The sequence below is a fragment of the Curcuma longa genome, chromosome 5 (assembly GCF_044706935.1).
Source record: "Curcuma longa cultivar G26 ecotype Majalengka, Jawa Barat chromosome 5, ITB_CL_G26_1.1, whole genome shotgun sequence".
NCBI classification, from domain to species: Eukaryota; Viridiplantae; Streptophyta; class Magnoliopsida; order Zingiberales; family Zingiberaceae; genus Curcuma; species Curcuma longa.
The window spans coordinates 3,155,744-3,180,882 of record NC_133865.1 but is presented as its reverse complement, the minus strand read 5'-3'; the positions used below and the strand labels follow the sequence as shown (position 1 = coordinate 3,180,882).

The following is a 25,139-nucleotide window of genomic DNA, read 5'->3' as shown; positions in this document are numbered from 1 at the left end:
GACGTCGAAGAACGAGAGCTCGGGAGTCGCGAGAACGAAGTTTGGTTGCAAAAAAGAGGTTCTTCTCGGCTGCTGCTCGCGAGGCTCTTTTATACTCCTCCTGAGTCGACTCAGATGCCAATCTGGGTCGACTCCAGCTTGCGTGGCAGATAGAACTTTATCGCTTTCGCCCGTTATCCTCCTTGAGTTGACTCCAGTTGCCTCCTAGGTAGACTCCAGCTTGCGTGGCGTCAACGGCGATAAGTTTTGACTCTGAGTCAGTCTAAGTCGATTCAAAACCTTACCTGAGACGACTCCAGGCCGAGTTGGCAGAAAATTGATGCGCTGACTTTCAGATTCCGGCTGACTCTGCTACTGTCGATTCCAGACTCCATCTGAGTCGACTCTAGACCCAAAAAGTCAACTTTTCGTCCGGAATTTGTTTTCGTCCGATTTTTCCTTCCTGCAAAATGTGTTAGCAAAATAACATGCAAAGGATAATTTTATTAAGTCGGTTCTCGAAACCAACTACGAGTCTTAATTTCAGATCTCCAATGAGATCCTGGTTTAGACCGACGCCTAATGTTCCCCTCAGGAACGCGTCCTCACCCACTCCCCTCAGGAGAATTTACCTGATTGTCAATCAAGTCCTCCTGACTCGTTGGACTTGTGCTCGGCTCTGTCCTTGCCCCCCAGGATTTGTGCTGCGACTAATCCTCTTGATCAGCTTAGTCTTCTGCTGCAACTTGGTCCTCCTGACCAAGCCCAAAATTTTACTGCAACTTGGTCCTCCTAACCATTCCCAGACTTCTGCTGCGGCGTGGTCCTCCTGACCAACCCAGACTTCACCTGGTTTACTTGACTCTACCAAGACTTCATGCCTAGCTTCCACTAGGACTAACCTGTGTCTCCTGTAAACTCAGTTCAACAACGTTAGTACAATCATATACTTAACTTGATCCTAGTTCCATAATCAAAATCTGGTTCGATCTGCTAGTGCTTCCTGCACCAATAATGACTAACCTGATGTCGGGAGGTCGAAAGATGTGTGACCGATCTGTATGAGTGGCTGGGTTGTATGAGCATTGTCCGAGCTTATTTGAATCACCTAACTGAACAAAGTATGCGTTTGATCTTTTCCGTGTATGCCTGAGCTAACTTGAGTGAGCGACCGAGCTCACCTATACATATAGCCAAGCTGAACTAAGTGTATGATCAAACTTTCATATGTATAGACGAGCTGTCCAGAGCGTCTGATTGAGCTCATTGGGTGATATTAAGACTAAGTTATGACCAAGTCATGAGGTCAGCTTCTAAAGTTGGGACCATGTCATGATGTCAGCATATGATGTCTGGACCAAGTAATTTTTATCGTAAAATTTTTGTCACAAAATTTTATGATTACTTATTAGAGATGAAAAAATATTTGTTATAAAATTCATCATAAACAAATTTTGGGATAATTTTTTCTCAGATTTTTATTGTAAAATTTGTCAAAAAAATTTAATTTTTTTAATGATAGTTACTAGTCTTCTAAGAGTGATCCATCAAAAGAGTCATAAGCCATGAGGAAGTAAGTGTTTTGAATCATCTAAAAGTGTGTTTGTGCTTGTCTTTCATTTGTGTTCTTTTATTTAGTTTTGTTTTTTTATGTATTAGCACTTTATAGATGAACACACTGATCAAGAAAAAGAGAAAGAAAAGTAACATGTGTTATTCTCTTGTTGCAATTATCCAATTCAATAACTTTAACGAAATTCTTTCAAAGACCTTTATTCAGTATAGGATAAAATTTGTACCGAACCATCCAACATCGTTTAGTGCTATGTCCACATCTCTGAACTTATTTTTAACTATTTACAGAAATTTTCTATTTTTAATTTTTTTTTATATTTTTGACTTTGTCAAGTTAGGATTTTAGTTTATAGCTTATTTATAGGTGTGTTTAACCGTTTACGGTCAGTTTTGATTGATTAATAAAATTTTTCTTTTTTGGTAAAAATCTAGAAGCGGCGTCGTCGACGGCTTTCTACTCGTTTTTATCAATTTCTCGATCTTAATCCCTTCTCAATTCTTTTCCAATCTTCCGTCTTCGGAATATCACTATTCTATCCAGCGTCAAAGAGAGAGACAAAATATTGGCTCGTCAATACTATTTTATTTTTGTAACAATGCTAATTAGACTGAGATGGTCTTTTATGAAGGCATCAAATATGATAGGCAAATATGTACTCAAATTAATGATACTAATAACATGACAATTCCATTGTCATTTTTATCTTTTTCTAGGAAAAAATACCCTTGTCTTGTCTAGGAGAGAGGGGTTTGTCTTATATATATCGCGAAAAAGAGAGAGTTGAAAAGCTACTGCCATGGTTTTTCTCCAATTGAGCAGCCATATGATTTGTGAGTGGAAGCCCATCCATGAATATGAAAGGTGTGATGGGAAAGTCAGCGGTTATCTACAAATTTAAGTCAAAACTTTGGAAAGAGCTCCTTCCATCAACTGGCTAAGATGTCGATGGACCACACTCAATCCGGATTGCAATTGGGCAGATATAATATAATTTCCTCACATTGGACTGACAAGCAGAGTTAACCCCAAACTAACAAGTGGGTCTCTCATATCGGGGCCGATCTGGAGCACACCATCTCCGGTGGGGGGCGGGCGCTACTGCCTTTTTCCTTTATCTCTCTGTAGGTGCACCATTACCGGATCAGTCCTACCAAACGTTTGATTACGATGTGCAACGCTGCTTTTCTCATGAACACTCTTCCGTGACGCTTCAATAGTCCAACTCCATCTTCATGAATTGGCAAAGTCAATAGATTTCTTATGTAGGAACCACTAGGATTATGCGTTTTCGCTTACATGACAATGGAGGGGGGAAAATACAGATCATTCACGTGTGTGTTTTTGCGTTCGTGGTCGTCAGCGTCATGATTCCATGGAGAGGAATAAGCTAGCATACACTGAAAAGGTGGAGAAATGGGAACAGAGTTGGCTGTATTTCAATAAAGGAGAAGTTGACTACGCAATTGGCCTTTTGTCTTTTTGCACTATATAAATTTCTTCATGGCCAGCATTGTCTTCACAATATTACTCTGCGCCAAAGGGCTCCGATCCTCTCCTGTGCAAATGGATCCGAGGAGACTTGTGATCTTCACATGCATTCTCTATCTGCTTGCAGTTCCACTTCCCGGTAAGAACCAATTGATTTGATCCTCTCCATCCTGATAGTTAATATTGCTGGAGTATTGTGGACCTGCAGGAACTATTGCTCTGGGAGGCCGGAAGATGGCAATGATGACTGAGGTAGCAGATCAGGTAAGTAAAGAGATGGCATGATCTCGAAGTATATACTCTTAATCTCTGAGTCATGGCTGAGTTTCTTGAGATCCTTAATGCAGATAGCCAGTAGGAAATTGTTGATGGTCGGCAAATCAAGGATGGACGTTGAATTAAACGACTACCCGCCGTCAGGTGCCAACAACCGCCATGATCCTCCCAAAGGACCTGGAAAACCTTAATGCTGTTGCAGCACTAGTGCCGTCATGATATATACTTTTATAGCACAAGATAAAGAAAGAAAGAAAGAAAGATAGTCTAGTCTCTGGTTCATTGTACGTATACGTACTCTTTGTAATTAATTCAGATTGCTGAAACATCATCTAACTCCTAGAACGGAGGGAGCATCAAGAATTAAACAGCAATAGTAATTGTTATCGATCAGCATCGCCAAGTTCGTAGTCAACCGATAAAAAGTTGTATTAATACGTACGTGATAAACACGTAAAAGCAATATGAAGATGTTAATTGGACATAGACCACAACTTCAAAGTGTGTGAAGTTAGTGTGTTATTAGCGGCGGAGGGACATATTAGATTGGCCGACAACGATGATTATGACCTCGAAGTCCCTGTCCATTATATCTGCAAAATCCTATACTGCGTAATGTCAAATTAGTCGAGCCACTGCAATTGGATACAGATCGCTGTCATGCATGCGGTGTTTCTATCATTCATTTAGTATTGAACACAATGTATCTGGGTTGAATGGTTGAAGAGAGTTTTGGAACTAAAAGACTGACTAATTCGACGAAGAATATTGGCAGAACTGATTGATAGATTCAACCAAGAGGATTCATAAACAAGTGTTCTGTACTCCTGCACCAGCAAAATAAATTAGTAAATTTTTTATCTAATTATTATCGAATAAATTTTATATAAAATAAACAAATATAATAGGGCAAAAACTAACTTAAAGGGCATTCTTTTTTAATTTTTATTAAAAAAGCATCCTACCCCATTAGCTCCTCCTGCAAAATGACAGAGCTACCCTCAAATACACTATTTGATCAATTTTGATTTTTTAGTAGGTCAATTTCAAATTTAAATTCTAAATTGATTGGGCAGAGTTAAAATCAATTGTTTTCAAAGGAAAAATATATCAGACATGCCCCTTCGAATTCTCTTTCCTACTTTAAAATCTATCCAAAATCTCTTGCTCGCCCATCCCTCCCCATCTATGTCGATCAACTCCACTACATCACTCACCTATCACATCTTCTAAGCTTCCTCGTCAACTTATTTTGGTTTGATCAACTAGAGTTTCTCTTCATATACTGTGTAACTTGTCATCTATGGAGATTTAAGGTTTGTCAAAAGCTATCAGATACAAAAAAAAAAAATTATTTTTGATTTTTAATTTTCACACAATATACATATTATAGCACTAATGAAATTGTAGCTGCTACAATGTTATAATAACTATAGTTTCATAACTTCTACGGTAGGACTTGACATATCATCTATTATTCACATGGTATCAACTATGAAACTGTAACTACTAAATATTATTGTAGTTACGATTTTATAGTAGCTATAATCTAACATTTAAATTGTAAAAGTTATGAAAACATAGCTACTACAACATTGTAACAGCTATGCAATCATATCTGTTACAACGTTGTAGTAGTTATGATTATACAACTTGAACTTGATTTATTCACACAATATTTATATTGTACTAGCTAGAGTTTCATAGTTGTTACAATGCGGAATTATAAATTTGATATTATAAATATATCATTAAAACAATGAAAATTAAAAATAAAAAAAAATCTAAAGGGCGCCGAGGAGAAACCAAGAATAAGATTTTTTTTCCCTTATATGTTTGTATCTTTAGACAAACCCTAAAGCTCGAGAGATGACAAATTAGGTGCTACATGAGGAGACTCTCCAAGTTGATCAAACTGAAATAAGTTAATAGAGAGGAAGTTGAACAAGCGGTGTAGTGGAGTTGATTGATAAAGATGGGATGGGACTAGCAAGCGAGAGAGAGATTTTTGATAGATTTAAAGGCGGCAAAGAGAATTCGAATGGGGCAGGCCCGTTCTAATGTTTCTTTAAAAATAGTTGGTTTTAATATTGCTCAATCAATTCAGGATTTAAACTTAAAATTAGCCTATGAAAAAATAAAAATCGATTGAACAATGTACTTGAGGATAGTATCATTTTATAGAAGGACCGGTGGAGAGGGACGTCCTTTTGATAAAAAAAATAAAAAAGATGCCCTTTGATGATTCTAAATAAAAGGGGTGCTCTTCTAAATTTTACCTAATAAAAAATTTATAAAAAATAACCTGTCACACATGTTGATCTAGATCTCTATACTAAGATACATTTCAACACCCCCTTATTGCAACTCCCAACAATTGGTGCAAATCTACTATCCGAGTACCAACTCGGCTATGCCCATGCTAGCACATGAGATAGTTTTAGAGAATAGAAGAAGAGAAAGGTTTAAAGATTGATTGTTTATATTAAATAGGAGGTTCAAAATTCAATCTAATGAAATCATATCAACGTGATAATATCACATTATTATGATTAGGGATAGATCCAGGGAATGGAGATAGGTTGAACTTTGGGTGTGGAATAGATGAACTAAGTAAAAAAAAATTTTTTATAAAAGAACCAATGTGCAATAAATCTAATAGTGAATTTTATTTTTTACAATAGATAATAATAATTTTTTTAAGGCTAATTGTTGGTGCAGGGAGCACCAGACGATCGAACCTTAGTTTTGATAATGACACTAGGTTCAAGTTAAGTGTGTTGTTGAGCTAACTATGTTGATCCAAGTGTGCAGGGAGCACAGGTTTGAGCAAAGTCCTAGTGAAAGCTAGGCACTGGAAAGACCTGATCTGGAGGATCAGGCTGAAGACTTGGCAGAGTCAAAGCACCAGGTGAAGTCTGGGCTGGTCAGGAGGACCGAGTCGCAGCAAGAAGTCTGGGCTGGTCAGGAGGACCGAGTCGCAGCAGAAGTCTGGGCTGATCTGGAGGATCAAGTCGCAGCAGAAGACTGGGCTGGTCAGGAGGACCGAGCTGCAGCACAAATCCTGGGGGCTGAGGACAGAGCCGAGCAAAAGTCCAACGAGTCAGGAGGACTCAGTTGGCAAAAGATAAATTCTCCTGAGAGGAGTGGGTCAGGACGCGTTCCCAAGGGGAACAGTAGGCGTTGGTCTAACCCAGGGTCTCACTGGAGACCTGAAGTTAAGACCCAGAGAAAGTTCTAGGAACTGACTCTGAAAATGATTAAATTTGCATGTTATTTCGGCTAACATCTTTTGCAGGGATGGAAAAACTGAACAACGCAGACTCCGAGCAAAACTGCCCAGACTTTGGTGTTGGAGTCGACTTGAGTAACGATTCGAGTCGACTTGAGCCTGGTCAGCAAGCTTTGGAAGTCAGCGCAGTTCGGAATTCCGCCACACGAGACTAGAGTCGACTGGAGATGACGTAGGAGTCGACTCAGAGCAACAAATCTTATCAGAAGACTCCACGTCAGACCAGAGTCGACTTGAGATGCCACTCGAGTCGACTTGATCAGCGGATAACGCAGCGGTGAAGGAAAAGCTATCTGGAAGGCTCCACGTCGGACTAGAGTCGACTTGAGCCGAAGCTCGAGTCGACCTGAGTACGCAGTCGCAGCGGAGAAACAGGATCGAAGCTTAGCTGGAGTCGACTGAAATTCCTATCTGAGTCGACTTGAAGGCAGTATAAAAGAAGGGCTCGACCAGCAGCCAGAACAACTGATTCCAGCGATTCCTCCGTGCACTTTGTTGAGACGTCGGCGCCCCGAGCATTCCCGTGCAACCCTAGAGCCGCCGCTACGTCGAATTCGCAAGGAAAAGAAGATCAAGCAAGATTCGGTTAATTCCTTTTCGGTAACAATTAGTTAATTTGTCAATTCTTGTTATTGTTATCGAACTTGTGGTTTTGTAATCGTTCGACTTGTATCCGTGAGGAACAAGTCTATTTAGTGGATTGCCCGCAGTAAACGGTCGAAGACCGTGGGCCTTGGAGTAGCAGCCTTGGGCTGTGAACCAAGTAACTGATTGTGTCTGTGTTTTTCTTTTACTTTACTTTTGCATAATCGCTTCCGCATAACCGTTCGCTTCCGCAAGTTTATTCTCGTAACTCAAAAATCGGTTGAAAAGTGAAACGCGCTATTCACCCCCTCTCTAGCGCGTTCTTTCGATCCTACAATTGGTATCAGAGCGGGGTCCTCGAATCCAGTGCAACCACTGATCGAGGGGATTTTCGATCATTTTTTCAAAATTTATTTTTTTATTTATTCTTTTCTTCCCGCACTACTAATCCAAGACCAAGTCTTGGTACTCGTTTTGTAATTTTTTCTTGTGTGCTAGATTAATGGCCCAACAAGAAGGATTCAGCACAGCGAGACCTCCCCTGTTTTCAGGAGACGACTTCCCCTACTGGAAAAGTAGGATGGAATGTCATCTGAAAACTCAGGTGGAGATGTGGATCATCATCCAGACCGGATTCACAATCCCGTCTGGTAGTGATGGACAACCACAGTCTTGCGAAAATTGGGACTCTTCTACTAGAAAGAAAATTGAAGCAGACGCCAAAGCAACTCAGACTCTCCAGTGTGGACTAACTAAGGAAGAGTTGAACCGCGTCGGCCCATTTACTAGCGCAAAAGACCTTTGGACGAAACTAATCGAGCTTCACGAGGGGACATCCGACACCAAGGTAAGTAAAAAGGATTTATTAGTCAATAAATTATATAATATTCGAATGTTAGAAGGAGAAACAGCAAGTGGCCTACACGCAAGAATTCAAGACATACTGAATGGGCTACACGCAATCGGAGAGACATTGGAAAATCACGACGTAATAAGGTATGCGTTGAAAGCGTTCCCAAGGAACACCTTGTGGGCATCCATGGTAGATGCTTACAAAGTTTCCAGGGACCTTTCCAAGGTAAAACTCGATGATCTTTTTTCTAAATTAGAATTACATGAGCAGTCTAACACAGAAGTGCAGGAGAAAGGTATTGTGTTATTTGCAGGTACCAAGCAAGAACGAAAAGCAAAGAAGAAGGTACGAGAAGATTCAGGAACTTCAGAATTCGAAGCTGACGATGAAGTCACCACGGAGCTGGTAAACCTCGTACGAAAAATGTTCTAGAAGAAGCGCGGAATAAGAGATCGCAAGAAGGTTGTCAACAATTCAAAACCACCATCCACCGGCAAGATCGAAATGAAGTGCTATGGGTGCAGTCGGAAAGGGCATTTCATAGCCGACTGCCCGAATCAGAAGAAAGAACGGAAGACCAAAAAGAAAGCACTCAAGGCGACTTGGGACGAGTCATCTTTCGAAGAATCAGACGAGGAACCGACTACGACCAGTTTTCTTGCCCTTCCAGCTCAAGACGAACCAAATCAGAGCGACAGCAACTCGGACAACGACGAAAGCCACGGATCCATATCCGGTTCAGAAGGTTCGACCCCCGCTGTAAGTAATGAAAGATTACTTTCAATAATAATTAGTTTAACAAAAAAATTAGCTAAGTCAAATGCTTTGGTTGAATCGCTCCAAGAGGAGTTAGTACTCCTCAAGGAGAAAGTCAACACTAAGCCACCGACTCAGGACAAATCGGTTGAGGATTCGACTCGAGTTCAACTCGAGGAAGAAAATTCTCAACTGAAAATCCAAGTCAGTAAACTCAGACGATCGCTTGAGCAATTCACCTCTGAGTCCAAGTATTTGGATATGATGCTTGGATCACAGAAGGTTGGATACAATCGATCGGGAATTGGGTATGCAGCTAAACATAGGACATTCATAGCACTAACACATAGAACACGAAACCAAACTAGAGTCCAAGCGTGGGTTCCTAAGTCGAAACTGGTTAAACCAATTAGACTGAACCAATTTTTGGTCCTTAAGGATCAGGTTCACTTGATTCGACCAATTAAGGGGCACGATCCCGAAGGGAACCAAAACTCATTGTTTGATAACCTGTTTAACTTAATCTTTATTTTTCTAGCAATAGAAATTTAGGTTAGAGTAAGGACCAACTATTTGATTAACTCTTGCCAACCTAGTACCAGGGTGGGACGAGATGATAGTACGTTAGGAAGGTTTAGGTTAAGTGGTCAAGAAGGGTAAGGAGTACCTGACTTGATTCACTTAGTCGAACCAAACTAATCGAAGCTACCTCGCCACATCCTAGACTAGTTAGACCAAAATTTATCAATAAATTGATTAAGTTCATAATTTCTTAAATTAGTTTTGTCTTAGAATGTGGTCGTTGCTCCGATAACCAAGAAGGCCTCTAGTGCCTCGCCACTGGTTGGAAACTAATTTTTTAAATATGAACTTAATCAATTGACGGTTAAACCTGAATCTAACTCAAAGTTAATCAAATATAGATACCTCGAACAATAAACAAAGATAAAATTGATAAAATCATCTCACAAAAACCCATAGGATCACCGATTGATCACTTAGACTTGGTGAGATGAGTTAGGTAATAACTTTCTAAAAATAATCTAACAAACGAAATTAAGTTTACTTAATTAATCAACTTAACATTTTTAATTAAGTTTAAAATTCAAATATCTTAATAATTTTCAAAAACTTTAATTATTTTCAAAAACTTTAATTATTTTTAAAACTTTAATAATTTTCAAAAATTTTAGGGTGCGTTTGGTTTGAATTTTTTTTCTATTTTCTGTTTTTCATTTTTTATTTCTGTTTTTCTATTTTCTAATCTAGTTTTTAGAAAACAGAAAATGCGTTTGGTATGATATACTGTTTTTTATTTTCTAAAAAAGAAAATTAAAAAATACGTTTAATTTGTTAATATAAAAAATTATAAATAAAATAGATTTTTTAATAAAAATACTATCTTATTCATGGAAAAGGAAAAATCATACAAGAAGGGGATCAACCATAATAGAAAGGGGTCAAACCTGAAGTTCTAATACTACATTACATAACTTCAAACTTTTTACATGTATCGCACTATAGGATAAAAGATTCATAGTAAAAATATTAATTAGAACACTGAAAATTGATCCACAATTCTAAATCATACTTATCAACAAAGGAAAGATCAAACACTTTCTCCTTCAATTAATAAAACTTGCGACGTTCTATCTTTTAATTGCTGCAACATATCTGAATAATTATGAGAATGAAACCAAAAAAGTACGCCTAAACTGCAGCCCTAAAAAATCAACATGATGTTCTGCTGCATTTCAAATATAAATAGTCGCTAAGCATCAACAAATAGAACACTACATGATGTTCTACTGCATTTCTTTATATAAACAGTCACTAAGCATCAATAGATAGAAACGACGAGTAGGTGACAGATCTGTTGGGAATAGTGCCCTCAAAGCATTGTAATTGGATTATGTTTTTTTTTAATAAAAGCGACATTTATCATTGAACATATTTTGTTTTGAATATCATAGCAAAATCCTTAGTTTATTGGATGTAACCATAATTTAGTATATATAAGAGTTATATATACAAGAGGATTAAATTATGGATAATAAACTTAAATTAAGTCTGTGATGAAATTAATTAAAGTATGGGATCTTTAATTAAAACATCACTAATGCGGCCCATGAACATTTTGAATGTGACTGTCTTATCCGGACCGTCGATGTGGAGACATCTAGCTGGGGGCATTTATATATAATGAGATTATGTAGGACTTGGACCGATTTAATTAGAAATTTCATAATAAATTCCGTTACACTATGAAATTCAAATTAAATCATAAAGATGATCATATATGGATAGATCTTAATCCTGAAGTAATTATAAACTCCTATTTATTTCTATGTAATTCTTAATTTGCTTGTTTAAAGTTTGCAATTACGCATTCTCAACACTTGCATTTTAGATTTACATTTGAAATGAATGGCTGGGAATATAAATTTACAGATATGGAATCCATTCCTTCTTGCGAGAAGTAGAAAGATAATTCCCTCATTTGTTAATTCTGGAACTGAGTGTTGGGCCCAATCGATTTATAATAGAATTATAAATTGAACCACTCACTAGTGGATTAATGGTAAATGAGGTTTAAAAATAATTGGAGAGGTAAACGGAAAATTTCCTAGCTCCAATTATGAATTATCTATGGAGGATTAATCCGTATGTAATGATTATATCAATGGACGACTCTTTTCATAGAGTAAAATATTCTATAATAAAGAAGAGTGCAATTCCATATTTTTAGTGGAGTAATAATGGAATTAATAAATTGAATAAATTAATTAAAGAGTTTAATTATTTATCCAATTTATTGAAGCTTCTTATTATAGGTCCATGGTCCCCAGTACGCCTTCTTTATAAATGACGAGCTAATAATGCAATTTAGAAATCAAAGGTAAAGATGGAAATTTGTTTCCATAATTCCAACGGCTTGGAAATAAATTAAATATGAGATTTAATTAAAATTATAATTATGTGATAATTATAATTTGTGAATTATTATGGTAATATCCAAAAGGATATTAATAATATCTTCAATATATTTGGAATATATTAAATATTATAAAATCCAAAAGGATATTAATAATATATTTGGAATATATTAAATTTTATAAAAGGTGATTGAAGATCATTTTACCGTGAAGGAAAAAGGATTTTGGAAATTCTTGAATAAATCGGTAAAACAAAACGAAAAAGGAAGAAGAAAATCTGTGATTGGTCTTTCTTTTGATAAATGATCTTCCCTTATTTTCCATAGCCCCACTCTCCCTATATATGTTTTCATGAGTTGGAAACAAAAGGGGAGAGAGGAGGAGAGAAAAATAATTGATTTTCTAAGATTTGTATTTTGGAGTGCCCACACACTACCGTCAATAGAAGGATCGTACTGGAAGGCTGTGGTTTCTGCGCACCCAGAAATTACGAAAAAGGAAAACTACAAAGAGGTTAGTTTTCTAAAAACCTTTCTTTTGTAAATTTAAATTATTCATTGATTTATATTCACATGTGTTGATTAATAATTTGTGAAATTATATAATCGCTTCCGCTATATTTCGATCCGATCGAGAATTGATAATCTGTATCACCGGAATAGTTTCGGAGGCTCATCGTATTTTTCTAACAAGATCAAACCTCCCAAACGATCATGACGTCCTGATTGGTTCCCTCCTTTCCTTGTTGGGTGAAGAGCGAAGCGACAACACTGATCCCATTCAGGAACATATTCCTGGGGATCCTATGGACTTGCTCCTCCCTCTTGGACGAGCTCCTCCATCTGTCGAAAGACAGGACCCCATCCAGAGGGCCCTGACAACGCCGAGTAAGCAATCCAGACCAGCAATGCAACCCGACGCACCACCACCACGCTGCCTCTCTAATCGATCCATCATCTGGGACGAGATGGACTACAAAAAGGGCAAATTGGATCCACAATAACAAAAAGAAGGGGAGGAAGTATTCGATGAGATCGTCACCATCGACTCCCCTTCGTCGCTCCCCTAAGTTATTGGGGGTTGAAATTGTAACCAAATCGGGGGAGAGAGAGAGAGAGAGCTTGCCTATTAGGCGACGGTGAACTGTTTATCCTTGGTGGGAGAGTATTGCTGGGAAGTACTTGCGAGGAGAAGAGGCTTGATGAGGAGGTCGATGAGGACTCGCACAGTATCCTCCATGGGCACCAGCGTCTCCAGCCAATCCGGAGATGCTCGTTCATTTGCCATCGTTGGAAGCTGCAAAGGATCTCAAGAAGAAGGGGAGGAAAAGAAGAAAAAAAGAATTGTGCGATGAGGAGGCGTGTGATGTTACTGCAGCAGCCTTTTCCCATTTTTTATTTCTCAGCCGCAGTTTTCATTCTCCATAGAAAATGATATTTTATCATTTTCTATTTTCTTAGAAAATAACTTATCATCCTCTAAAAAATGAGATTGGAAAACACAAAGCAAACAATAATTTCTAGAAAATAAGAAAATGAAAATGAAAAATGATCAAACCAAACACCCACTTAATTATTTTCAAAACTTAAATTAATTTCAAAAACTTTAATAATTTTCAAAAACTTTAATAATTTTCAAAAATTTAATTTTTTCAAAAATTTTAATTATTTTCAAAAAGTAAATTAATTTCAAAAACTTTAATAATTTTCAAAAACTATTTTCAAAAAGTAAATTAATTTCAAAAACTTTAATAATTTTCAAAAACTTTAATAATTTTCAAAAAATTTAATTATTTTCAAAACTTAAATTAATTTCAAAAACTTTAATAATTTCAAAAACTTTAATAATTTTCAAAAACTTTAATTATTTTCAAAACTTTAATTATTTTCAAAAACTTAAATTATTTTCAAAACTTAAATTATTTTCAAAAAATTTTATTTTCAAAACTTTAATAAATTTCAAAACTTAAATTAATTATTTTCAAAACTTTAATTAATTTCAAAACTTAAATTATTTTCAAAACTTTAATAATTTTCAAAAATCTAAATTAATTTTCAAAACTTTAATAATTTTCAAAAACTTAAATTAATTATTTTAAAAACTTTAATAATTTTCAAAAATTTTAATTATTTTCAAAACTTAAATTAATTTTCAAAAACTTAAACTTAAATTAATTTCAAAAACTTTAATTATTTTCAAAACTTTAATAAGTTTCAAAACTTAAATTATTTTCAAAACTTAAATTAATTTCAAAACTTAATAATTTTAAAACTTAAATTAATTTCAAAACATAATAATTTTCAAAACTTAAACTGAAATTAATTTCAAAACTTAAATTAATTTCAAAAACTTAATTATTTTTTAAAAACTTAAATTAATTTTAAAACTTTAATAATTTTCTAAACTTAAATTAATTTTTAAAACTTAAATTAATTTCAAAACTTAAATTATTTTCAAAATCTTAATAATTTTAAAAATCTTAATTATTTTCAAAACTTTAATAATTTTCAAAACTTAATTTATTGTTAATAATTTTCAAAAACTTAAATAATTTTCAAAATTTAAATTACGTTCAATTTTCAAAACATAATAAATCCATAATTAAAAATTTATAAAGTCAAAATCCATTAAATCCAATTAAGTGTTTCGTCATGTAAGAACACAAAAAATTTGATATTTTGTGAACTACTGTTTCACTAGACTAAAATAATTTGATGTTTTTAGAACTACTGTTTCATTTGTAACTTGCTAAACTATAGAATTTTCTTTTTCAAACTAATACTCTCTAGAAATTCCATTGTCAATCATTTACTTGCCACAAATTTAAATTATGAGCTGAACATATAAAAGGATATATAAATATAATAACATTAAATTGTGTGAACAAAAACAAATACAAAAATATGCTAGTTTTTTAGTCTAGCCAGACCTAGGTCGAGGAAGTTGACTATAGAACACTGAATAGAGAGAGTATACTGCTAAGTTGAATTATGCATTAGGCTTTATACGAGGGAACTGCTTTAGATTTCAATTGTATTCAACTGAGTCACAAGCAACATGTCCAAGTAGTTGAAGTGGGGTTCCTTAAGTGGTCGGAGTCAAATCAGTATTAGGACATGGAACGTGATAGAACAGAATTAATCTTTCGAAGATTTGTTTGAAGTGGTTAATTACAGTCAGTTTGTTGCAGTTGATCCTCCAACATGTTATTTTTCATGTGGCCCTGATTCCCTTTTTAAAGGTCTTAAAGTGAGTGCCTAATCACAGTGCAAGTGACCAAGGAATTCATGTAAGCTAACTTGTCCCTCTAACAACTTCCCCTTGTTGACCAAGTTGATCACACACATTAGTGTTTGATTGGTTAAGAATAGAGCACCTGTCATAGTGGGTGATATTGGTTATTTCTCCTCAAATCAGGCTCTATGAGGCGTTTTCATAAAATTTTATATGAAATCTCCTCTGATCTCTCATAACCATTACTAATGGATAACTCTTGATCTTCTCTAATTATTACCAATTTTGAGCAGCTTTCCCATTGAATCTATTACACCTTTTCACGGTAACCTCCTCTATAAATAACTATTCTGGATAAAAAATTTGCATCTGCTCCCTTACTGCTACGGAAGATTTTTGCTCAGATATTATTCATTTATTTTATTCTACTCAGGTATTCTTCTCCTTAAATGTAGATGAGTTATGTAATTTTTCTCACCTTTGGCTAACTATTTTAAGAATTTTAATCTCATAATCACCTCTTGTCATCTGTGTACCACTTCCTGCCCCTTTAGTTTAACTACTTAGATTTGTCCATACTCCAAACTCCCCATCTGATGACTTAAATCTGACATTACCTCAGTTGAACTTACACACCCACCTTCCATTCTAAGTCAGCCAAAGAGATATTAACTCAATTGAACTGTTCTATAAGGTTTCTCAACCTCTTCTAGGTGGAAAAGCTAGAACCGCTTTAAGCCATCATTCCACCCCCTACTCAAGCTTGGGAGTTGGGACAAACTTTACTCTTAGCCTCCCGCATAACTAAGCGTAAGAAGATTAGGGTTTACCGAATTTTGAGCCCCTTCTCCATGCTCTCAAACTGGCAGGGCATGCTCTTTTACACCTGAATATATAAGCATCTTACAAAAAATTTTGATGCTGAGCTCTGATTCCCCTTGATTCACACATCATTCAGTTGTTGAATAGCTAAACTCGAATATTAGTCAGTTCTCTCCAAACTCTTGGTGATTGAAGCAAATGAAAGACTATTACACGAAAGAAACTGAATTTTCTTCTCCTAAATATAAACAATAATTATCCTCGAATAGGATTAAAAACTAAAGGAATTCTAACTTCCATCAAAAAACAGAAGTGAATATCTTCATTTCACAACAAGAATTTGTCTCAGAAAATCAGTTTCTCTACTTTTGTCATGAACTTGAGTGAAGAACCTAATACAGCAGTACTAGAGGTTCCCCTGGTCTGGTAATTGCCAAAATGCCGTTTGAAATCTTGATTCTGACATTTTCCTTTTTGTTGCATATGTTGATGTAGTTAAACAAAATTGATGTATTATTACTACTCAAATAGGATTACAACTCAAGTATTTATAGACTCCAAAATAATAAACTAGTCAAATCCAAGAACCCAAACTAGGAAAATATAAAACTAATTTATTTATACTTATACTAACGTTCCCTCTCAAAGTGGAGCTTAGATATCTATATGCCTGACTTATTACATGGAAACATAAATGGAGTAGTAGACAGCAGCTTGATAAAGATGTCAACAATTTGTGCTTGCAAAGTGTAGAGCATGCGAATTTTCTTAGACATAACAACTTCGCAAATGAAGTGGCAATCCACAAAAATGTGTTTGGTGTGTTCATGGAACCTGGATTGTTTGCAATGTGAATAGCTTTTGATAGTCACAATGAATATTCATTAAATCTGCAATGTTACAGTTGAGTTCTTCAAGAAAGGATTTTATCCACATCACCTCACAATTTTATGTGCCATTGCCCTATATAATACTTTCAACACTAAATTGTGCTACTACGTTTTGCTTTTTTGTTTTTCAATATTATAAAGTTGCCTCCAAAACATATATACAAAATCATGTTGTAAGTCTTCTATTAATTCTAGATTTCGGCATCAAAAAGGCATTAATATTTAGGTGTCCCTATTTCTTGTAGAGTAAATTTTTTCAAAGTTTCTTTAATATTTATACATCATATTAAAAGGAGCCCAAAGGTAACTCCACATACAAACATGATTGACCAAGGTTTAAAATTTCAATCCATGCCAGAGTTTTAGCTTATGATCAAAACGATATGGTTTTAGCATTGTATCGTGTCATACTGATACAATTTTGATACTTTTTTAAATATAAAAATATTAATTAAAAAATATTTTTATTAATATTTGATTGCTATGGATGTTTATTATTGAGTTATATTTGAGATGTTGAATGTTAGGTTTAAGTTTTGATATTATCTCGTGAAATATTTAATGCTTATTAATTAAAAGTTGATTTAGAGATAACTGAAGTCCACCAAGTAGACATTGTAGGATCAAATAGGTTTAAACTATATTTAATTTGGATTTATTTTGACCAACTTAAAATTAAATTAAATTTCTATATAGAATGATTTAGTTCATTACCAATAGCATATTTTATAAAATTAGAAATTATATTGTATTTAATTTTTTATCTTTCTTAATAATTTATTTCTTATCTCCTTAAAGGTTTTTTTCTCTATGTTTATCATGTGGACAGATGATGAAGGAAAAAAGATAATTATCCTTACAAGGTTAAGACGTTTTTTTTTCTCTCTATTTACCATGTGAAAAGATGAAGGAGAGAAAAAATAAATAAATCATCCTTAAGGAGGTTTTTTTTCTCTTTATTTGCCTTTGTGGACAGGATAGAGGAGAAAAAAAATTAAAGAAAGAAAGAAGAAAAAATAAACAAGGAAGAAAAAAGTTAATGAATGAAAGAGGAAAAAAATTGAGAAAAAAAATTAATAGGGAAAAGAAAATAAAAAATTAAAATTAAAGAAAAAAAGAAAACAAAAAAATTTAAAAGAATGCAAGTTGCAGTAGCCTCTGTGACCTCGTGAAGGCTACTTAGGCTCGCGGTAGCCTCCACGACCTTGGGTTGCCTGTACTGTTGTCGGTCAGCGGACTAAACGGAAAATTTCACCTGTGACAACCGGCACAGTTCAATACTTAATACCTTGTCATCAACAATATAAATATCAACCATAATTTAATTATGATATCAAATCAAATCCAAAAGAGAAACAAAAAAAATAACCACAAAACCCTTCATCCACGATATAAATATCAACTATTAATAAATTATGATGTCAGATCAAATTCAATTTTTTGTTAAAAATATTCTATAGTTTGATGTCATAGTGATAGTATCTTGTGGTTAAACTATATAACTAATATTTGATAGTTTATTTTGATTACATTATAATTATCATATTATTTTAAATTTTCATTTAAAATTTGAAATCTAATTTTGCTATCATACATTCAAGTTAATAAAATAAATTTTTAAATCTATTATACATCAAAATTTTATTCTATTTTAATTTATTTTTAGATTTATTTTAAAAATTTTGTGGCTAATTAAGTTAATTTGAACCGCATTTTGGGTCTTGGAGTAAGTTGAAGTTGCTTTAGGTTTCGATATATTTCATCGAGTAGACATGGTTATTACAGTCATGTGGATTCAAAAGAGACTTGATTTGAACTTATTTTGACCATTTTAGGGCTAAACCAAATTTATATTTAGGCATATCCACTTTAGTTGTATGAAGTTGGGTTAATGAAATTTTTGGGAAATTAAAAATTATTCATATCTCTTTCCTCTCGCTCTCCAGGTACTCCTGTTTTCCCCTTTCTTAATCCTTCATCCCCCTAGCAATATCATCATCCTCTCCATACATGCGTTGCTCATCCTCGACCACAGTCACCAATGAGTTGTCACTGTTGGCTTCCTCCTTCGACTTTTCTAATAGCTCTCTCCTTCCCTCAGCCTCTCCCAATCTCCCTCCTTATTTTTGTTCCCACACACATCGTCGCCATGCCTACTCGAGGCTAGGGCAAGCCAATGAAACTCTCTCTCCTCCTCTTTTTCTCTTCCTTTCTCATCCCTTTATGTCTTCTGCTTGGAAGGCTTGCAAATCAACACCACTTGAAGGCAAACCCGAAGGCGCACACACTCTTTCTCTAGTGTGCTAGCCCTCTGTGCCTAACATCACACACACCCCAATGTTGTCATCATCCCATTACTTATGCACACCCAAGACATTATTGCTACTGTTCCTTGTTCTTGTTGATAGTGTTGGTGTAATTGATCTCTAGGAAGCTTGGCTTAAGGGGGAAGTTGTTGATTCAATCATACTTGAGTTGGGTTGATGTTGATGTGGTTGGTGTAAAACCATTAGCATGATGTTTAAGCTAGACAAAATTATTATGTTAGACAAAATTGATATAATATTGCTACTCATCTTAAGTGTGCATAATTGTAGGTGCAATTTAGCTAGAGAGTGAGCTTCTGGCAAATGGAAGTCAATGTAGGTCGAGGATCAAATACTTGACAGTTTAAAGTCTTGTTAGATCAAGGAGGAAAGGATGTTTTGCATACAGTTCTAGAGAGTGAGCTTCTGGCAGGTGGAAGTTCAAGTAGGTTGAGGATCCTAGTAAGTCAAAAAGGATTGGATGCTTAATATGAAGTCTCAACATGTCAAGAAGGATTAGATGTTTAGCATGAAGTCCTGAAGAAGTGAATTCCTAGAAGATGAAGTGAATTCCTAGAAAGATGGAAGTCTCGAGTTGAACTCCTAGCGGTTTGAAGTCTCAAAGGTGGAACTCCTAAAAGGATCAATAAATGTCAAAGATCATCTATGTATCTCAAAGATCGTCTATGTATTTGAAGAGGTATTGGCTCAAGTATAACTCGGATCATGCAAGGCTAGAAGGAAGAACTCTTGGATGGATGGAGGCTTGTTGAGGGGAGGAGCATGATCAATACGACATGTGAGATGAATAATCGAGGGATCTGCATTTTGTCTTTTAGATAGAAGTTTTTCTACATAGGCGTTTAGGCATGTTCCCAACTAGAGAACAAGTATTTTAGGTCAAAGTCAATGAGTTTTCTTGAGGTTAAGGAAGAAGAGTCGATCGATTGATATGCATATTCAATTGACTATTAGTTAAGTTGATGATATAGTCAAATATCGGTTTATTATTTAAGAATAGAAAGGGTTTATGTTCTAGCTTGAATCGATTGAATGGCAAAATTATTGACTATAATTGAGTCGACTAGTATGTAAAGTTTGAGTTTGAATTTGAATTTGACAACATTTATTAGTCCGCCCATTTGTTAATATTCTATAGCGTTGCACTCCAAACCAAGGAAGGCTCTTCGGTTAGGTCATTTCATTTATAGTTTTTTTTTTGTTCTCTAATCTTATAGGTAACAAAGAAAATTATAAGTTTCTCTACCTTTGGAAAGGAAGTTTTTTCAATTAACTTGCCGAGTGATTTGGGCTTCGAACGCTACAAAGGGACTTTAGTCTACTAGCATGTTAAGAGTATATTAGCATAGATGTCCCTGCGCAATTAAGTGCAAGGAGTTTTCACTCATGTGCATTATGTGTGTGGATTTATCCATTTCTATTTTATTGCATTGACACAGCAGTGACCATTACTTATTTATGAGATTTGGGAGTGAGTAATGTGTTTCACTATAATCATCTATCAAACTTTGAGAAACAAAAGAGCAAATAAAGAAATATGAATCACAATATATGACCAAAATAGTTAACAAATGAAAAATATATATATATAATATGAAAATATTAATAATGTGAATTTAAAAGTGCTCAATATTAAAGAATGTGTTTAATTAGTTTAAGTGATAAATTGTAGTAATATTCTGAATCTAAAAGCAAACAACATTCTTGAGTAAAAGTATGATGATAACTAAGTATTCGATGGAGAAATATAGATAATTGATTGTTATATATATATATATATATATATTATGCACTTCATTTGTAGTTCACTTTGCATTTTGTGTTGAGTTTCTAGTCACCTATTACAAGTTGATTATTGGGAATGATTGAGTGAAGTTTGGTGTTGTTTCGTCCTACGTATACACATTGGTTAATATTAGTTAGTTTAGCATGTCTATTTTGCTTTAGGTACATACTATAAAACTCATTGACCTCAAGACACAGTGTTTAGACTTCAAATACAGACATAGTGACTTGAAGATGTTTTTCCGTGATGAGAAGAATGAATTGTATCTGAATGGCTTGAATGTAGAATCACAAATAGACACTAAGAAATTGTACACTTAATGCAATTATATTTCAGTAACATAGATGTACGTGGTTAACCAACAGCAGGTAGACATGAGAGCAAAAGATTTTTTTTTCTTTCCAGGTATTTATTAGCATGAAAAAAAATGAAAAGCATATATCTATACAATAGAACTAAATCAATTTCTTTTGAAGTTATAAAACATCATTTTACGAACCTTTCCAAGAATGAGCGGAACCAAAAGTGTCATAACAAGGCTCTTAAATAACTGTCCAGTAGGCATGGATACCCCAGTTCCTGCTCCTATCAACTTTGAAAGTGAAAATGGGACCTGTGACATTTTAATGGTAGTTTTGAATGTTTAACCAACAACATAAAGATTTAAATTTAGAATTAACATAAATGGGAGGGCATGAAAAAATATCAATCAAGAACAAGAGTAACTTTTCAGTAGCAAAAAGTTGAGCGCACCAGTACATCTTAATGTAAGGCTGAATACATGAAAAATAACAATAGCAAATTAATCAATGCATACATTTGATCATAGAAACTATGGGGAATTAAGGAAACTATGGAGAATTAACTATGAAGAAAATATTCATTTTCTCAACCTCTCTCTATGCTAGTACATATAAAGGTTATTGATTAATTACATTCTAAATATTTCCCTATGTGAATTTGATTTGAAGGGGAGCTTGGCGCAACGGTAAGGTTGCTGCCATGTGACCTAGAGGTCACGGGTTCAAATCCTGGAAACAGCCTCTTGCCAAAGGCAAGGTAAGGCTGCGTACAATGGATCCTTTCCCCGGACCCCGCATGGCGGGAGCTTCGTGCACCGGACTGCCCTTTTCATGATATCTTTCATTCTTTTGTTTGAAATCTCGTTGAGCCAACATTTTGGTCCCATCCAAATAACATTATGTCATGCCATACCAAGCATGTTTACACATGGTACTAGAGGTACCAAGGAGGACAAAGAAAATGAGGAAAGGAAGAAGAGCACAAGAGGAGGGAAGTCGCTTACCTACAAAAGCCCTATCAATGATCACTTGAAGTCCAAGTCAAAGTCTCTCGTGGCACCATCTGTAGGGCTAAAATTTTTGCCCAGTGATACTTTAATTATACTTCCCAAAGAGTACCTCATAATCCTTTCTTTGCTTAGTTTTCAAAGGAGACACCTGACCAAGGTTTAAAATATCGAGCCGTGCCGAGGTTTCGGTCCCGGACCGGAACGATACAGTTTCGGTACCGTATCATACCGTGCCGGTACAGTTTCAGTATTTTTAAAATATAAAATATATTAACTAAAATAAAAAATTTAATATAAATATTTAAAAATAAAAAACTAAAATATTTTTTAAAAATAATAAGTTAATTTTATAGATTTTATTAAAACCTATTTAAATTATCCCGAACTATAACTAGGAGTTGATTATTAAAACTTAATTAAACCCTAAGTTAAAAAAAAATCCAAAAATCGCGCGTCGCGCGCTGCCCGCGTGCGAAGGCGACACCCGGGCCCGCGCGCCGCCTCTGGCAACGTTTCCCGAACGAAACCGCAGTGCTGGTGCTGTGCCAGTGTCGGTACCGCGGCGGAACGAAAAATTTCATCCATATCGTGCGATACGGCTTGAAATTTTAATCCGTGCACCTGACAGCTAAGTAGCTAACCATACTTGCAAATTGATAAAATTTACTTATGATAGTTCTAATAAGACATGTGCAGGCATCTATCCATTTATAGTAACTTCTAAGTTCAAATCTTGTCAGTACATTGATTTAATTCATTTGCCAACTTGTATCAAATTTAAAATTCTGTGCGCAGAGAGAAGGTATTGATATTAGGGGAATGATTAACCTAACTAAGGATCATTGTAAAGAATATGCTAATGCACCTTGTAAACTCAAGGATAACAATATACCGTATACTTATTCATTAGACTTATATATCTCATGACTCATTCACATCAATTCCTATATTTATTTGTCTAACTTACCAACTAATTTAAATATCAGTTTAAGTGAAATGTTACCATGCACACCCATCCGTAAGCACTTAGTGTTATTTTTAAAAAAATAATAGGATTTAGGATTTAGGCTTAAGGAATCGAAAATTTTTTTAAAAAAAATAACACTAAATGCTCACGGATTGCTCATGGATGAGCGTACAAGATAACAAAACTCATTAGTTTAAATTTTAAAATTATAGGGCATGCTAATTATTTAGGAGATAATGTTTTGTCCTTGCACTTTTTCATAGGAGACCTACAAAGAGCATTTTTCACATATAATCAGTCGGCAACATTTTCTTACAATGACCAAAACTAAAAAAATAGCCTCAAGGCCTAATTCCTTGAGAAAATACATCAACATAGAAATCACAATTAGCAAACACTAAAACAGTTTTAATTACACATATAACAATGAAAAATTATCATGTCACATTTAGAGCAATTAAAATTATCATTAATAGTTTTAATCATTCAACTTAGGCCAACAGAATATAGTGATGTAAAATTAACATAAATGTCACATTTAGAGCAATTAAAAATATCATTAATAGTTTAATTTATGAAAATTTTGGCCAGCTGTGTATAGTGATAAATTGTTATCACCAAAACATTCAGCAATAAATTAGTATATTATTGGGAGAAAATTTATTGCCATTAAAATATTTTTTGTTGTAGTAATCATGGTTTGAAATCTCGTACCGTGTCAAGCAAAGCGGTCGAAATGTATCATTCTAATAAATCACCAAACTCAATACCACAAAGCATCAAGGTTCAAAATTTCGAATAGTTGCATAGTTTTGATCTTTGATTGGATACTATTCCGGTATCATATCGACGCTTCGGTGTATGGTGTCGATGATAGATTAAAGGTTGAAGGAGGACGGAAATGAAGCAAAGGAAGGAGACATTATTTGTGTTGAGTGGTATCAAATTTTAGTAATTTACTAGAATGATACATTTTAACTGTTTCATCCGATATGGTACAAATTTTAAAACTATATGTTTCCTTCCTATGGTTCATCTTCTTTCTTCAACTCCAATCCATTATCGGCACCATGCATCAAATCATCGCTCTAGTTAAAGACCGAAATTTCGGCACGGCACGAGATTTTGAACCTTGGTAGTGATGATGGTATTCCTCCTCAAGGCTAAGGGGCAACAATGATTCGAGAAGGGGATTTAACTCTCTGATCTAAGGTGAAAGCGGAGGAAATAATGACAACAACGTTATTCAATAAGAGGTTTTTGGTGCATGCACCTTATATACTATAGCAATACATGAAAAGTAAACTAAAAAAGTAGCTTATGTGACTGTTGTTGTCTTTACAATTCTGGCAAACTTGGACATGGAACAGGTGGAAAGAATATAATGGCTTAGCTTATGTTCTGCATAATTTTCATATGCGAGTATAAAAAAACCTATAATCACAGGATGCCATGATATATTTGAGAAAGAGAAACATTACTCACAATAAGAATACCTAGCAAATTAGAGAGCACTGTCATTGCAAGAGCCAAAGCAGTATTTCCACCAACAAGCTGCATAAGATACCACATTATTATCATATGGTTAAATACTTCAAATGACATCATAAGATTAGTAAAGAGTTTAGTAGGAAGACTAACCTGTGTCAAAGCAACTCCACTTGATAACGTAGTCGGCATGCAACAAAAGGCAGCCAATCCTATTAAAGAATATATTAACCAAGCAATTGAGTAAATGAAGTCGCTAGGAGGGCAATCTGGCAACCAAAATAAATTTAACAAAATCTACACGAGCAACTTGAATCACCAGTGATCAATTCATAAGGTGCCAGCTGAATTTGTAGAACAAGCCTTGAGAAAAAAGGAGTTAGCAACAAAATTGAACCCTAGAAAGACATACAAACAAAACAAAAGGTAATTAATGATGCCGAATAGATATTAAAAGCAAAAAATAATGAGTTGATGAGCAGATGAAAGTCCCACATCAGTGTTTAAAATGTTAACTCAAAAAGACAATATCCAAAGGCAAAGGCACGTAATACGTTATCCGGGTTGTAGCC

General features: G+C 34.8%; 2 protein-coding genes across 2 annotated transcripts in view; one reads left to right on the top strand and one right to left on the bottom strand.

The window, feature by feature from the left end:
• Window positions 1-25,139, bottom strand: part of LOC141829173 (putative sodium/metabolite cotransporter BASS4, chloroplastic) — a gene marked incomplete at its 3' end in the record, with an annotated part of 61,163 nt that overhangs the window by 6,241 nt on the left and 29,783 nt on the right. Inside the window, 4 exon segments of the mRNA XM_074716589.1 lie at window positions 21,300-21,413; window positions 24,565-24,633; window positions 24,721-24,779; window positions 24,887-24,965. Coding sequence (XP_074572690.1) covers window positions 21,300-21,413; window positions 24,565-24,633; window positions 24,721-24,779; window positions 24,887-24,965 — 321 coding nt within the window.
• LOC141828783 (uncharacterized) lies at window positions 3,096-3,798 on the top strand. The gene is made up of 3 exons (XM_074716178.1): window positions 3,096-3,182; window positions 3,252-3,307; window positions 3,391-3,798. Exons 1-3 carry the CDS (start codon window positions 3,119-3,121, stop codon window positions 3,508-3,510), a joined length of 240 nt encoding a protein of 79 aa, XP_074572279.1. The 5' UTR covers window positions 3,096-3,118; the 3' UTR covers window positions 3,511-3,798.

What these genes read in the sequence shown, in the direction of transcription:
- LOC141828783 (XM_074716178.1), top strand. Translation starts at nt 3,119, where the DNA reads ATGGATCCGAGGAGACTTGTGATCTTCACATGCATTCTCTATCTGCTT. An exon ending in GCTTGCAGTTCCACTTCCCG is followed by an intron (nt 3,183 to 3,251) that starts GTAAGAACCAAT and finishes GTGGACCTGCAG; the next exon opens with GAACTATTGCTCTGGGAGGC. An exon ending in TGACTGAGGTAGCAGATCAG is followed by an intron (nt 3,308 to 3,390) that starts GTAAGTAAAGAG and finishes TCCTTAATGCAG; the next exon opens with ATAGCCAGTAGGAAATTGTT.